Source organism: Drosophila teissieri, chromosome 3R (assembly GCF_016746235.2).
Source record: "Drosophila teissieri strain GT53w chromosome 3R, Prin_Dtei_1.1, whole genome shotgun sequence".
Classification (NCBI taxonomy): Eukaryota; Metazoa; Arthropoda; class Insecta; order Diptera; family Drosophilidae; genus Drosophila; species Drosophila teissieri.
The window spans coordinates 21,431,952-21,445,575 of NC_053032.1; the positions used below are offsets into that span (position 1 = coordinate 21,431,952).

The 13,624-nt window shown below is 44.5% G+C and overlaps 3 protein-coding genes across 3 annotated transcripts in view; 1 reads left to right on the forward strand and 2 right to left on the reverse strand.

Moving 5' to 3' along the window:
* Positions 1–4,452, forward strand: part of LOC122619290 — a 37,578-nt gene extending 33,126 nt beyond the window's left edge. The window contains exon 9 of the mRNA XM_043796129.1: positions 95–4,452. Coding sequence (XP_043652064.1) covers positions 95–285 — 191 coding nt within the window. The 3' untranslated portion in view covers positions 286–4,452. The remainder of the gene's footprint in view (positions 1–94) is intronic.
* Positions 4,453–8,646: 4,194 nt separating this feature from the next.
* Positions 8,647–9,499, reverse strand: LOC122621279. Its single transcript, XM_043799098.1, has 2 exons — positions 9,485–9,499; positions 8,647–9,426 (listed from the first exon to the last, which is right to left on the reverse strand). The coding sequence occupies exons 1-2, from the start codon at positions 9,497–9,499 to the stop codon at positions 8,647–8,649; spliced, it is 795 nt and encodes a 264-aa protein (XP_043655033.1).
* A 2,700-nt stretch (positions 9,500–12,199) lies between these two features.
* LOC122621722 lies at positions 12,200–13,038 on the reverse strand. The gene is made up of 2 exons (XM_043799680.1): positions 12,966–13,038; positions 12,200–12,905 (listed from the first exon to the last, which is right to left on the reverse strand). The coding sequence occupies exons 1-2, from the start codon at positions 13,017–13,019 to the stop codon at positions 12,273–12,275; spliced, it is 687 nt and encodes a 228-aa protein (XP_043655615.1). The 5' UTR covers positions 13,020–13,038; the 3' UTR covers positions 12,200–12,272.
* Positions 13,039–13,624: the final 586 nt, after the last annotated feature.

The following is a 13,624-nucleotide window of genomic DNA, read 5'->3' on the forward strand; positions in this document are numbered from 1 at the left end:
CTGCTTTCTATACCTGGAAGGTTGCTTCCTTTTTTAATTATTCCGTGCATTGTTTATCACTTTCTGTAATTATCCTTTTCTCTACCTCTTGCAGTTGAGGTGGAGCGACAATTGGCCTCCTCCACGTCGACGGCTCCGCCGAGCATCGGAATGGCGGCGCTGGGCAATGGAAACGGACATGGCAACGAGACCTCCGCCGGACGGAGGGCACATGGCACGGTAGTGACGCACTTGTGGTCACTGGCGCAGCTCCTGCTGCTCGTCCTGCTGCCCCTCAGCTACTAGATGGCACCAAATGCGGCATGCAGGCGAACGGGACGCGCTGGAGGAGAGGAGCAGACCACCGACATACTCGCACAGAAGGTATTGTTAATGCAAAACCAAGGGCAACCACATCATCACCATCCCCCATCCCCCATCCCATCAAGGACAAATGTAGCAGGAAAAGCAGCAGCTACAGCAGCAGCAGCAGGAATAGCATCGGAAAAAAACAAGTTGGAATTTTTGTAAATTGTACACCGCATTTTTAATCCATTTCCCCAGCATGAGCTCGATCGAGCAGCTAAATTAGTGCAGCTCAAAGAGGGCAAAAGAGAAAAAACCAACAATGGACTAAGAGAACATTTTTAGCATTTGTGCTCGCCTTGGTCGGCCAATTTAAATAGTTTACTTGTAAATAACTGCAGATGACCGAGGAAAGCGGGCGTGGATTTTCCCCCTTTTTTTTGTGTGGCCGCAATGCCAAAGAGAAATGTTTGTAATTAAGTTGCAGTCGGACGGGAAATTGGTTAGAATGCTTTTCAGTCCGGCCAGCGGCCAGCGGCCACTTTTTTGTAGTCCGAGGAGAATTTTGTATAGCTAATTGAACATAAGTTTCGGGACAGGAGGCGACTGCAACTCAGAACAAAGAAACCAAAAGTTTTTGCGCCCTGTCAAGGTCGGTGCGTCAAGGGCGTGGTGCTCCGCCCACTGATTTCGGCCTTGTCAGACGTTTGGGAGATGGCACAGTCCCACCCCGCCCCCAACAAAAACAACCAAGAAACTGAAAAATCCAGAGAAATTAAAATCCAAAGTAGCCAGAATTGATTGCGGCTATCGTTTTTAGGCGTTTCAAAGCAGTCGCTACGAAGCTTGTACCTAAAATGCATGATCTTAGTGCTGTAGTGCAAACCAAATCGAATTACACAAAACAAAAACACTCAAAGGAAACATATTTTTTACGGTATTGTAGCGCTTGGGCTAGTCAAACGGATAGGGATTTAGGGATGTGGCTATGTAACTGAGGGTAGGCTAAGATTAGGGCAATTGAGTTTGGGAGCCAGCAGTACCGTAACCCGAATCCCCCGTACCAACGCACCCCGGAAGTAAAACGTTTAAATGTAAAATAATTAGACAGTTAAACCAAGAAGCTTACAGAAACAATCAGTGTTGAAAACATTTTTCGAGAAAACAACCAAAACCAAATAAGAAAAAGGCGGAGCGAAAAATAGCACGCAGAACCCAAAGAAAAAAGGAGCCAGGAGCCAGGAGCCAAAAGAGGCGCAATCTGCGGCGCGTGGTGACCCCGAAAATTGGTAGGGGTCGCCACCGGGAGGGTTAGTCTCGTAATGGGTGACCCCACTCCGGAAGGACTCCGCTTTACATTACGACGCTTATTTATTTATTTTCATTTTGGAGCCTTCGTTTTGGGTTCGTTGTGTGTAAATGGTTATCGTTGCAATGGTTCGTTTAGTGTGTAGTTAGGAAAATATTTGCCGTTGCGATTAATTGTTTTCATTAAGATTTTCCTTTTCCATTTTTTTGTTTTTTTTCCCGGTTGAGAAGCGGCTTAGTCGCAGTGCTTAACAACAAGTACGGATGCATTTCGTGTGTATTTAGGAGGATTATTTTCGAGCGCGCTTTAAGTGTCTATGGCTAAAGAACCATTTTAACACGTAGCATAACAATGTAACTATGTAAAGCAAGATGGTAGCAACCACGGACAACCCGGCAAAGTAAATATATGTAAAGCAATTAGTGGACTAGTCTATACTCTCTAAAAACAAAAACATAAACAGAAAAAACAAAAAAGAAAAAAGAAAAAAAAACCGAAGTATATTTAAATGATTGTCTGTACTGTGTGTGTAATTAGGCTTCTATTTTTGACTTCTACTCGACGGCGAAATGCAAAACCAAACATAAATTAAGTATAACAACTAAACCTGCTATGTTCTCCAACAGTTTGAGCAAGCGAAATCCGTTAAAGCAACTCATTAAACAATTAACAAAGAACAATGAACAATTACAACTGCAAATTAACAAAACAAAATCTTGCCACAGTTGAAACATTTTCCAAGGGTTGTCCTCATTGTGAGTACACGTACATAAATGTAGTTTCGTGGCCAGTGAAAGCGGATGAGTACACCAACTGGATAATGCTTGAACGAACTACGAGAATTTTTTATAAATGACATATACTTAATTATGATGATTACGGTGACATCACGTATAAATAATTGAAAACAAAGTTCATATTATGTATGAAAATATGGCTAAAATGTCTTATGCAGGTATTGACGTCTTCCTATGCTACGCTGTCTATTATTAACAGAAAAAACAGAAAATTGATTACATTTATAAATTATACATTACGAATAGGTGTGCATGCAAATTTACTGATTGCATACACTTAGAACTAAATTAAAGGAGTAAAACCGAATAAGTAAACAATGATACACTTATACACAAACACAAATGTAAATGCTTTAAAACGAATCGATAATTTATTCCTGTTTTCATTCAAATCCGTAGACTATATCGTTTTCGTAATGATATGATTATGGTATGCTAATTTCAACCATTATTCAATTCCAGATGATTTAATTTGTGTAAACTTATACGGGAGCTATTTCCCAGTTAGTTATGGGTTTGTAAATCACTCGTACTAGTAAATGTTTCCCACCAATCTATGAACAAGTGCAAACACCCTATCAACGCATCACTCTCTACACTCTCTACACTATCTACACTCGCCAACACATCCGCAGTTTTCCCGAAAAGCTTTTCCAATTGTCATACACTCTCCTCTCTATTTGTCTGTATAAATATGCAAACTGCGTGTTGTCTTCGATTCAGTCGTCTGTTGTCTCAGCAAATATCCGCATGAATATGCATAATGTGCATAATTGGCCAAGGACTTGGAGTTACTTTATCATCCCAGTCACGTCGCTAATTATGCAGCCTCTATCGAGCATATCTATGTACATGTATGTGTATCAATGTAAAAACTCTATATAGGTGTCCAGTGCAAGCGAAACGCAAGAGGGTGTTATTTATATAGATCAAATAAGAGTACATTAAGTGTCGCAGCAATTCGCAAAACATATCATAAATGTTGTAACATTTTCGGTTCCCAATACACTGAGAACCCAGCCTCTCGAGTCGGAAGCCAATTAACATTTTTCATGCCTAGCATATGGTACTTGCGCCGATTAATTATTATTATTGTTTGCTGAGGCTTCGCCAAGTCATATACTCTCAAGTGGATGCTGACTTGGCTGTTATGGGGTCTCGTGTAGACGAGCAAATGACATACATTATAATGAAATGGGAACGCATGTTATACAAGTATGTATTTAAATGTTGTATTTTGATAAGTCGAAAGTATTACGATGATGTCAGATGGCCGGACAAAGGCATCTTGTCCGGAAATCAGATGCACGTCTACCTTTATCATTTCTCTCACATCAAAATCTTCCAGTCACACATATCATTGCGTATTGAACAAAAAACATGAAATTATACAAAATATATATTGAAATTATGTATACAAGACGACATAAGGAAATCACATAAAAAAGCGTGTATAAAAGATATATTTATAGAGAAAAGGTATGTTTATTAAGTTTAAACACTTACACCACAAAAAGCTTTAACTTTTTGTTCCCATTGTTTATCGAACATTAAAAATAATCGCATGCACAAATCACGTGGAAAATATTTGATATTGAATTCAGCCTAATTTGAATTTCCCTCATTTGTATTGTATAAAATGTTTTAAGGTCTAAGAAATTGTCTAGATAAATAGCATTATTGAGGCTACTAATAATAACTGAATATTGAAGAAACCCAGACAAATTGAACTCGATAAACGTAAAGTAAATATTTATTTATAGATACAGACATACCAAGCGAGCGATACAATTGCAACAAATTGCAAAAAACCTATGCAAGACAAACGCAGAAAAAAAAGTGTGTGGAATATGTGTATTATTATTATACTAAGCCACGAATATTTATATGTACACTGAGCAGCGGAGAGAATTAGGTGTAAAGTTTAAAGTGTAAATTAACAAACGAAGAACAACAATTACGATTACAACTCAACCCAAATTATGGCGCCTACTGCTTGGCCAATCTACTACACTGAAAGGGATATACAGCATATTAAATATACATACAGAAATACGAATATTTGTGGTAAAGAGAACGAACTAAAAAATAAATGTTGAAAACAAAAGGCCAAAAGCGTTTCATTCAAGGACCAGTTAAGCAGCACACGCCTCCAAAAGCAGGCCGAGCAAACAAAGGACCCAGAGCTCGAGAAAAAAAAATGGCAAATGTAGAAAAACACAAGGAAGTGGCAGGCATACAAAAAAGGGGGTTTTGTGCCATAAAATGGGGGTTTTTTTTTGGCTTAGGGGGTCGAGAGACAGGATTTTGCGGCCGAGGAGCCCACAAGTGCGTTAAACAAACTTGCGAAACTTTCCGTTTGACGAATATCCTTTTAATCCTTTTAAATGTGCAGGGAAATTGAGGGAGCACAAACAAAGGACACATAAGGTCAGAAGTCTCAACGAAATTGCAAAAGGGGACGGGCCGCAATAATCAACGCAAGGATAAACTAAGGAGTAAATGGTGAGGCAAGGATATCACGGCCCTAAAACTCATCCAAACGAACAACAAAGCCCAAGACACAATGGCCGAGTATTTTCCTTCTTCGTTTCCCTCTGCCATCATCCTTCGTCCCAGGACACCGCAAAGGTGCAACGAGTCCGGTTGGCTCATTACGGAATCAAAGCCCTGTACACATCGGCGGGGGTTACGTGGGTGTGTGCCTGGTGACAGATGCGAGCTATCGATTCCGAATTTGTGTGACAGACATCAGGGCATCGGGACAGCTGGATGTAGGATGTAGGATGTGCCGGGGCGAGAGGACGAAACGACAACATTGCATGGAAATGAGCAATTAACGCCTGGGCCATCGTTAGGCCGGACCAATCTGGCTATCGACGAATCAACAGATTTTCTCTTCGACCATCAAAAGGGTTTTCCGACTCTGCCTTGATTAAGGTATAAATATTAAATTAGCAAGTGGGCCACGCTGGCAGCTCCTTGTCCTTATCCCTATCCGTATCCTTATGCATATCCCCTAACCTGTCTTTACTTTCTTTGCCGCTGCTTTTGCTTTTGCTCTTGCCGCTAATGAGGCATGTCCATGGCAAGCGAAGGAGTCAGACAGGATGTGGTTTGTTAAGAGGCTCGTTCGCTGCTTAATTATACATGGCAGCGCCCAAAAGTCGACTAATTAATATGCAGCAGTCGAGCAGCGGAGAGTGGCTCGGTTAATGAGCCAAAACTCGCAGCATGTGTGCCAACTTTCGACATCCAGCGAAGCGCTGTGTGCACAAACAGCACGGTGAAATGATGACGATGGCGATGTCGATGGCGATGCCAATGTCGACCAAATAACTCAATTTTCATGGAGTAGCCGGGCTCTGGCGCTCGCGGGAAACACCAATAAACACTTTTTGCAACAAATCCCGAACTATTGCGCAGCAAACCGCAGCAGCAGCAGAAGCAGCAGCAAGTGCAGCAGCGACAGGCGCAGTACAACTTTTTGACAGCGACAACATGGCGTACAACTGCCAACTGCAAGTGCACTTGGGTGTGGCGCCTCAACCTCAACCTGCTCCACTCGGCTTTTAGCCGGGCTTTTGGCTCTGGTCCCTAGCTCCCTAGCTCATTGCCACCTGCATGGGCGGTTGCCAAATTAACAAAGGCAAACAACTTTGTTGCACTCGCTGTGGGCAAAAACAATGGAGTCGGCTGAACTGAACTGAACTGAACTGTCTCGAGCACATTTCAATTTGCGCTGGGCGAACAAAGTTGCGCTGCCTTGCCTGCATGCGGACAAATGTCAAAATATTTAGTTGTACAACCGAACTTTCCCTCCAAAAATTGAAAAGAAATATTGGTTAGCCCGTGGGACCGAAAGCAAATGCCTCGATTCTGCCAGAATTTACCAAAAAGTTTCGCGCTGCGAATTATATCGAAATAACGGAGTGCATACATATATATTTAGCAGTTGCATTATTTGCCTGTGAATTCGGCAAGTATTTCTGTGTTTGGCTGGGCAACCGCAGCTGTCAGCTGGTGAGATTGAAATGGTCGAGGTATTTTCAAATGCTTTCCCCGGTGACCTATCACAACATTGTTTTAATCTCGAATTGCTTGAACAATAAATCTACGAGGCGTATACGTAACATTCTAACTTTTGTGCATCCTTGAACTTTGCGGCTTACGTCAGTTATCTATTTTAGAATTCAGAAAATTAAATTGGCCTTGTTCTTGTTAATTGAAATTAAAATTGTTCGCATTGCAAACTTCGCACTTATAAAAATCAAGCCTAAAAGTGTGCTATGTTTTTAGCTGCTCAGCTGATTTAGCTGACATCGGGGCGTATACGCGTTTTTTTCTCTACTTTCAAAGCGTTTCTGTCAATGCACTAAAAAGCAAAAATGAAAAAATTCAAGTTCAGACGGTATAATTGTCCATCGTTAAGTCGACGCAAATGTATTAAATACATACCTGCATTTTTTGAAATTCCCCTTTTTATGAATCCTTTGAAGGGTGTCTTTCCTTCGTCCTGCTGAAGCCTTTCAGTTTTGTGGAAATGCGACTGATATCTCTGGGCGTCAAAAAGGAGCTTTGCACACGGGCGACACTTGAGAGTGCCGTGAATGTCGTTTTAATAATTTATTTTGTGCGCACAGCGGGCTGCTCATTAACACAGAAACACCAGCACAGCAAACTTGCACACACACTTGCAGATATGTTGGCCCACACGCACAGGACACGCACTTGGCATTCACGTCGTCGATTCGGTCGGCTGACTGCTGCATATCACCTTAATTACAGGCAGCAGTCTGGGCGCAGTCAGACGGCAAATAGCAGACAAGCCAACAGCGTTTATGGTGCCCCAAATTACCAGGACCCCGGATCCCTGCCACCCAGCCAACCCCCCAAGCCATCCCGCATAGCTGGCATATTGTCGCTGTCGTTACGCTTTAGCGATTTGCCACTGTACCGCACAAGAGAAACGGATTCAGTTTGCACTCGACTGCTGATAAGCGTGCGATTCCTGCAGCACCAAAAGACAGACACACAGACACACACACACACATAGACGCACACACATCCTGATGGCCATGAATACATGCACCGTCGAGTTGCGTTTATATCGGGCTTATGTTACGTCTAAGTGAAATTTAAGGACTCCACTCAACAGCGTACCAAATCCACAGCATAGTTCAGTTTCGGGCCATGTGTGCTGGCATCTCGCATGATGAGTTTGCCTTCCACGGAAGCAGGAAGCCATCAAGGCGCACACATACTAGCACACACTCACACGGCAGTATCTGCTCACACCCCGCAACAAGGGCACACAATCACACTCAATGAGTGTTGCCAGCTGGCAGGACACAGATCAGGAACACAGGCAGCGTTCACCTGCAACAGGACGTTGCCACTTATTCAAACCGCAACGGTCGCTCCCCAGAGCAGCTGGGCTGGCAAACAATAAGCACCAGTGACGGGAAGTGCTGCGAAAGTGGCACCTGAATATTGGCTTTGAAAACCTGAAGGCCACTTAGATACAATTAGCATGGAATTAAGCTTGGGAACATGCATATTGTATATAATACATTTCTGTTCATACATGCTTACCCTAACCATATACCATAGCCATAAACTTCCTAGTGCCTGGTACTCAGCTAGTTTTCCCATCACTGGGGGACACCGATGCAGAGCAGGCTCACAAAGAGTGGACGGATGCTGGAGCCGGGTCTAGACCGGGCCATTTTGCAACCACTTCATTTCGAATCTAATAACTCCAATTACAAATGGCGGATGGGATAAAACCATTGTGCATATGCCGGAGATGCCATGGCTGTGTGGGTGCGGTTTCGTGCCACTTGCCGGGAGGCAATATGAGTGGGTGGCATCTGGGTGGCATGTGGGTGGCTCAACTTGTTGCTGGACTTTATGACATGCCAGCCGCTTTATCCAGGCTATTATTTCAGGGATTTTATGTGAAAGGACAACCAACGCACGAATGCGCAGGCAGGATTTGCCGGGCAAAAGGAGAAACTCGCACAACGGAAAGGTTCGGTTCCGCAGCATGGAAACGGCCGAATCCTGCAATTAGGCTGCAAATGAGTTTTCCAGTTCGCATCGGGAATTTGTCAGCAAAAACAAATTTTATTCCTCTACATGGATACTTAAAAGCTAGTTAACTTGCACGTGATGGGAGTGGCTAGGTGTTTTCTTTTCGATGCGATTTTCTGGATTAGGAAGCGTTACCGTTGCAATTGCACTTGAGACCATTTACTTGACGCGGAATCGACGCAGAGTGGGCGGCAGGTAATCCTGGCCAGCCACCACAGTGGCGGGCAGGTACTCCGAGCTGGGAGCAGCTGCAGCAACTGGAGCAGCAGCGGCAGGAATGGCAGCAGGCTGGACTGCGGACGAGGCAAAGTTGAGGACGGGAGCACGACCCTCGTTGGAGATGCGAGACACGCCGGGCAGTTGGTTGTACTGGTTCTGGATGGCCAGCTGGGCATTGGCCGCATCCTCCGGAGTGCGGTACTTGACGAAGTGCACCTCTGGCTTGTTGGTGGAGCTGCTCTTGAGGGCGTTCAGTTGCTTGGCCAGGTTGGACACATCGGACTGCTTGGTCAGAACGTAGATGGCGGTCTCCTGCTGGGCGGACTGCTTGGCCAACTGGAGGGCAGCGCGCTCAAAGCCCTGGTTTTCGGGAGCGCGAATGAAGACGACGCGGAGGTTCTTCTTCAGGGAGTTGGCGATCTGCTGGTTGCTGGCACCCTCATCGTACTGCTCCTCGGGGGCGGCGTAGCTGTAGAACTCCTTCTGGAACTCCTCCACCAAGGGCGCAATCTGGGGTGCCACAGGTGCCTGCAGACCAGCATCAATGGGCTGGGAGAGCACCGCCTCGCCACTCAGCACGGGCAGCGCCTGCGACGGCAGCTCTCCAATCAACTGACCACCTCCGGGCAGGAAGGACAGACCCTCATCGGCATGTGCCACGGGTTGGTAGTTGTAGCCCAGCTTATCGGCACTGCAGCTCACGGCAAACAGAAAGAGGACCTACATGATTTTCAATATTAGTTTTATACTTTGCTGTTCGATTCCTCTTGAGACTTACGATAAAAGCGCGCATGGTGACTGGAAGCTGTGTACAATTGGAGCTGACAGGGGGAACTAATGCTGGGAGTTCGGCCCAATCTGGCTTTTATAGTTGAAGACGCGGCAGTGCAGTCACCCCTCCCACGAGTTAGACCCAGTTTTTGGCCAACGGTGATAGAGAAATCCCCTGTTAACGAACGACCTTGCCGCCGCAGCGTTGTTGATTTGATTTCGATGCTATGCGATCGTCATTAAAATGCCCCACCGTTTAAATATGCAAGCGTATTCCCCGACATAGGCCTATCACCAGTCCAACGATCGTTTGTCTTGGCTTTGATTTAAATGCACTCCGCGAAGGTTATAAATATGCATGGCCCATCAGGGACGCGATTGCAAATGCGGCCGATGCCAGCGACACTGCCACATTATCTAATTGATTTGTGTTGGCTGCGACAGGCCATAAAAAACACAATCTGGATGCTGCAGAGACGCACCAAAACGGCAGCCACTGTGTTGAAATGCTCGGAAAATAAACAGCTACTGGCTTTGGTGATAATATCTGGCGACTGGCAGTCACTGCTCACTGGTCACTGGATGCCAGTTGCCAGTTGGCAGTTGCCAGTTGGCTGTTGGTGCTCCGGGTTGGCCAGCTTAAGCCGGTAATTATAATTCTCGTAATTTTCATAATTTTCCACAAGCTCGCGTTTTCCACTGCGCGCCGCGTGGCTCGAAAACGTCAATCTTTTTCGACGGTTCAGCTAATGAAGTTCTTTAACTAATTTAAACTTTTTCGGCATCGTTTGATGGCCAAAGCAAAATAAGAATCTAAATTGTGGAATAGCAGCTGTGTGGGTCGAGGGGTCACCAAAGATACAAGAAAGAAATTCATAATTACAATCTTCGTTTGACAGTTCGGCTGGCTTACAGATAATAATCCAACTATAAAGGGATGTCTTTTATCTGGCTTTAACTAAATTAAATTATTAAGTTATACTATTATTATATTATTAAATTATATTATTAATAGTTTAAGCACTAATATACCATATAGTTGTTGTGATTTCAGTTTCCAGTGCTCACAGTTTGGGATTCCCATGGGCCGCATTCTCTAGGATTAGCCAAGATGACTCCACCCAGCATTTGGCCACTCATGCTGGCTATTAGCCGTGTCCGCTGCACAGCGAAACTCTTACCAAAGTTGGTAGGCCAACAAAAAAAAGCAAAAGCAGCGCCAAAAATGCGCCTAATTTGGAGATGGCAAGCCAAACAAGGCAAGCGCCCCAAAAACGATGAAAAGATTGGAAAACACGCAAACTTGGCAGCTGCTGCTGCTTCTGCTCTTTCTGCTGCTGGATGGAATCCGAGACTTGGACCTTGGACACACCTGTCCCGAAATTGCAGCAAGTCATGAGCTGCCTCCGGCCAGGATTCAGGATTAAAGCGCTTAGCTTCGTGTTCCCCAGTGTTTGGAGATACCGCGAAATAAAAAAAAAGCCACCTGAAGGGCAGTGCTTGTGGGTTTGGAGGCGGATGGGGGAGGATTGTTGGAGCGGCAGCTTTGACGTGACTGGCAAAGTTTTTGGCAGGCACCGCTAACGAGCCAAGCTCGTCCTCCGCCGCCCAGGATCTCATGTTGCTCAAAAATGCTTAAACTAAAACTTGCTCAACAGATTTGCGCTGCAAACTAGAAGAGGGAGCTGCAGAACAGCAGAGGGAGCCTTTTTACGGCTGCACTTCGCCGTGTCACATGGCGCTGGCACAGTGTGGCACTCGGCACTCGGGTGTAAGTGTGTGTTTGACCTTTGACACTAAAACAATTTGCAAAGCGAAATGATGTCAGCCCCAGTGTCCTGTCTTCCTCGCCCGCCCCCTTCCCCTCCCTTCCCTTCCCCTCCCTTCACTGTTGTTTGCCGAGTAGTGGCGTAATTTAGTTGAAACATTCTTAAAGTACCGCCTGTCGTTGAATCCTGCGTCCTGGCGGGGCAATGCAGGAATGGCGGTTCCATGTGGGCGGAGCGGTGGGAAAACTCCGCGCGCAGCTCATTAAAAAGTTTGCGAGCGACAACGGCGTCGGCGACATTTGCTTAAGAAAACATTTGGCGTCGGGAATTGGGAGTCGGGAGTCGGTTACCAACACCTTAATGATTATCCAAGAGATACTTTGATGATGATAATCCACAAAATGTGTGGGGCAGAGACTCAGATGGAAAATGTTGCGTTCATAGGCTGAGTAATTAATTATTCATAATAGCAGGCTATAGATAAACAGCAGCCACCTTCGCCATAACAACTAAATGTTTCTTGATTGAAATTTAAATTAAATTTGTTTACAAGAATTCTGAGTTCCAAGTTGTTGAGTTATTTATGAGCAGCTCACCCTATGTATTATCAGGAATGGCTATTATTAAATGTTATATATTGAGCAGAATTAATTCTAGCTCAGTAGAACTGCAGAAGAAAGATTTATCTAATTTAAAACCAACAAATTAATCCAAATCAAAATGGAAATTCCAGGAATGGTTTGAAGTCGACTACTTTCAATCCAATGCTATTTATATTTTCATTATAACAGTTTCTGGCTCCCACGTCTACTAAATTATTAAATAAAAACTTTCCATTGACGTGGTAAATTATGGGTATCAATTTTCATGAAGGTGAATGATTTATACCATAAAGTTTCCACAAGTTTGTGGGTGTATTTATCTATTTAACAGTTCAGGAACAGTTGCATCGATTTTAACTAATTAACAATTAATTTAAATAACCTTTAAACAATCTTTGGGACCAGCCTATAGGTCATAGCTTAACTAACGTCGTTTTCCCGGTGGCAGATATTCCCGAAATAGCGCCTGCAACTTGGCCGTTTCCACTTCGCTTGCCGGCTCGTGGGTCTCGTAGTAATCGCTATCTTTTGGCCTGATCTTGAAAATCACTGGTGCCTCAGTTGTTTGTGGTTTGAGCTGCAGAACATCGGCTTTTTCTATAGCATGGCTAATACTATTTCCTGGCAACCGATCATAATCGCTTCTCAAGGCGCTTAGAGCTTTGGTAACATCCGCCGGAGTTCTGTACTTTACGAAATGTACTGATGGCCTTTCAGATACCTGCTGTTGTATCGCAGTCTGCTGCTTGGCCAGAGCATCTGCATCCGCCTGGCGGTGGAGCACAAAGATGTCCAGTGGATTGTTCACCGCCAGTTGCTTGGCAGTCAGTGAAAAGACATTCGTCTCCGGCGTTCGAATGAACACCACCTGTTGCGGAGGGGAGAGCACCTTGGCCAATTCCCTGGCCGATTGCCATGGCGCCACCTGGTCCTCCTCCGCTGGAGCCTCGTACGTAAAGTACTCCGTGGCCAGTTTTCCAGCAGCTGACACTTCGTTTTCCGCCGGCAGATAGACTTCTCCCAAGCCATGGCAGATTCCAAGGAAGGTCCATAGTAACTACAAGAAATTTAGTTAATTATTGCCCAGTTAAGAGCACCTTTCCACTTCCAAACTTACCAGCAAGGAGAGCATGGCTGCGATACTCGGCACCGGCAATGGGTTTCTAGCCATTTTTACCGCTCGAAGCGCTGTTCGGTTATAATCCAGTCCCAGCAACAAAACCATCCTTATATACGACACAAACAAATAGGAGGTCGAAAGTAAGCTGACTTCTCGGCCGCGTCGCCCCTCGTTATGATTTTATTTTATTTCGCATTTTTGCATCTGTTTTCCAATAAAAGATTTCTGCGAACGTTTGCTCTGGTTTCTGTGTGTGTGTTTGTTTGCCTGCTCCGATTATCCATGTTAATGTCGTTCAATTTTGAAATGCAAATTTTCTGGCTTTGCAAGACCCGACCCGAAACAAAAGCCAACTTTATATACCAAACATATACCCAGTTGCGAGTGTGGTTGTGCGTTTGTGACCTGATGCCCGGCTTGAACTTGAATTTAATTCGCATAAAATTTACAAATGAGCTCCCAATTTGAATTAGTTATCAAATATTTTCATATACTCTCGGGTCCCCATTGTTGTCGTCTGTCATAGTCGAAGCCATTTGTTTGGACAACCAACGACTTACACCTCCGCAGCTCCACTTTCACTCGCCAGGTATTTTTACGACCGACGTTTTATGGCTACTACTGATTTGTTAATTTACACGTCATATTGATGTTTT

What these genes read in the sequence shown, in the direction of transcription:
- LOC122621722 (XM_043799680.1), bottom strand. Translation starts at nt 13,019, where the DNA reads ATGGCTAGAAACCCATTGCCGGTGCCGAGTATCGCAGCCATGCTCTCC. An exon ending in CAGCCATGCTCTCCTTGCTG is followed by an intron (nt 12,906 to 12,965) that starts GTAAGTTTGGAA and finishes AATTTCTTGTAG; the next exon opens with TTACTATGGACCTTCCTTGG.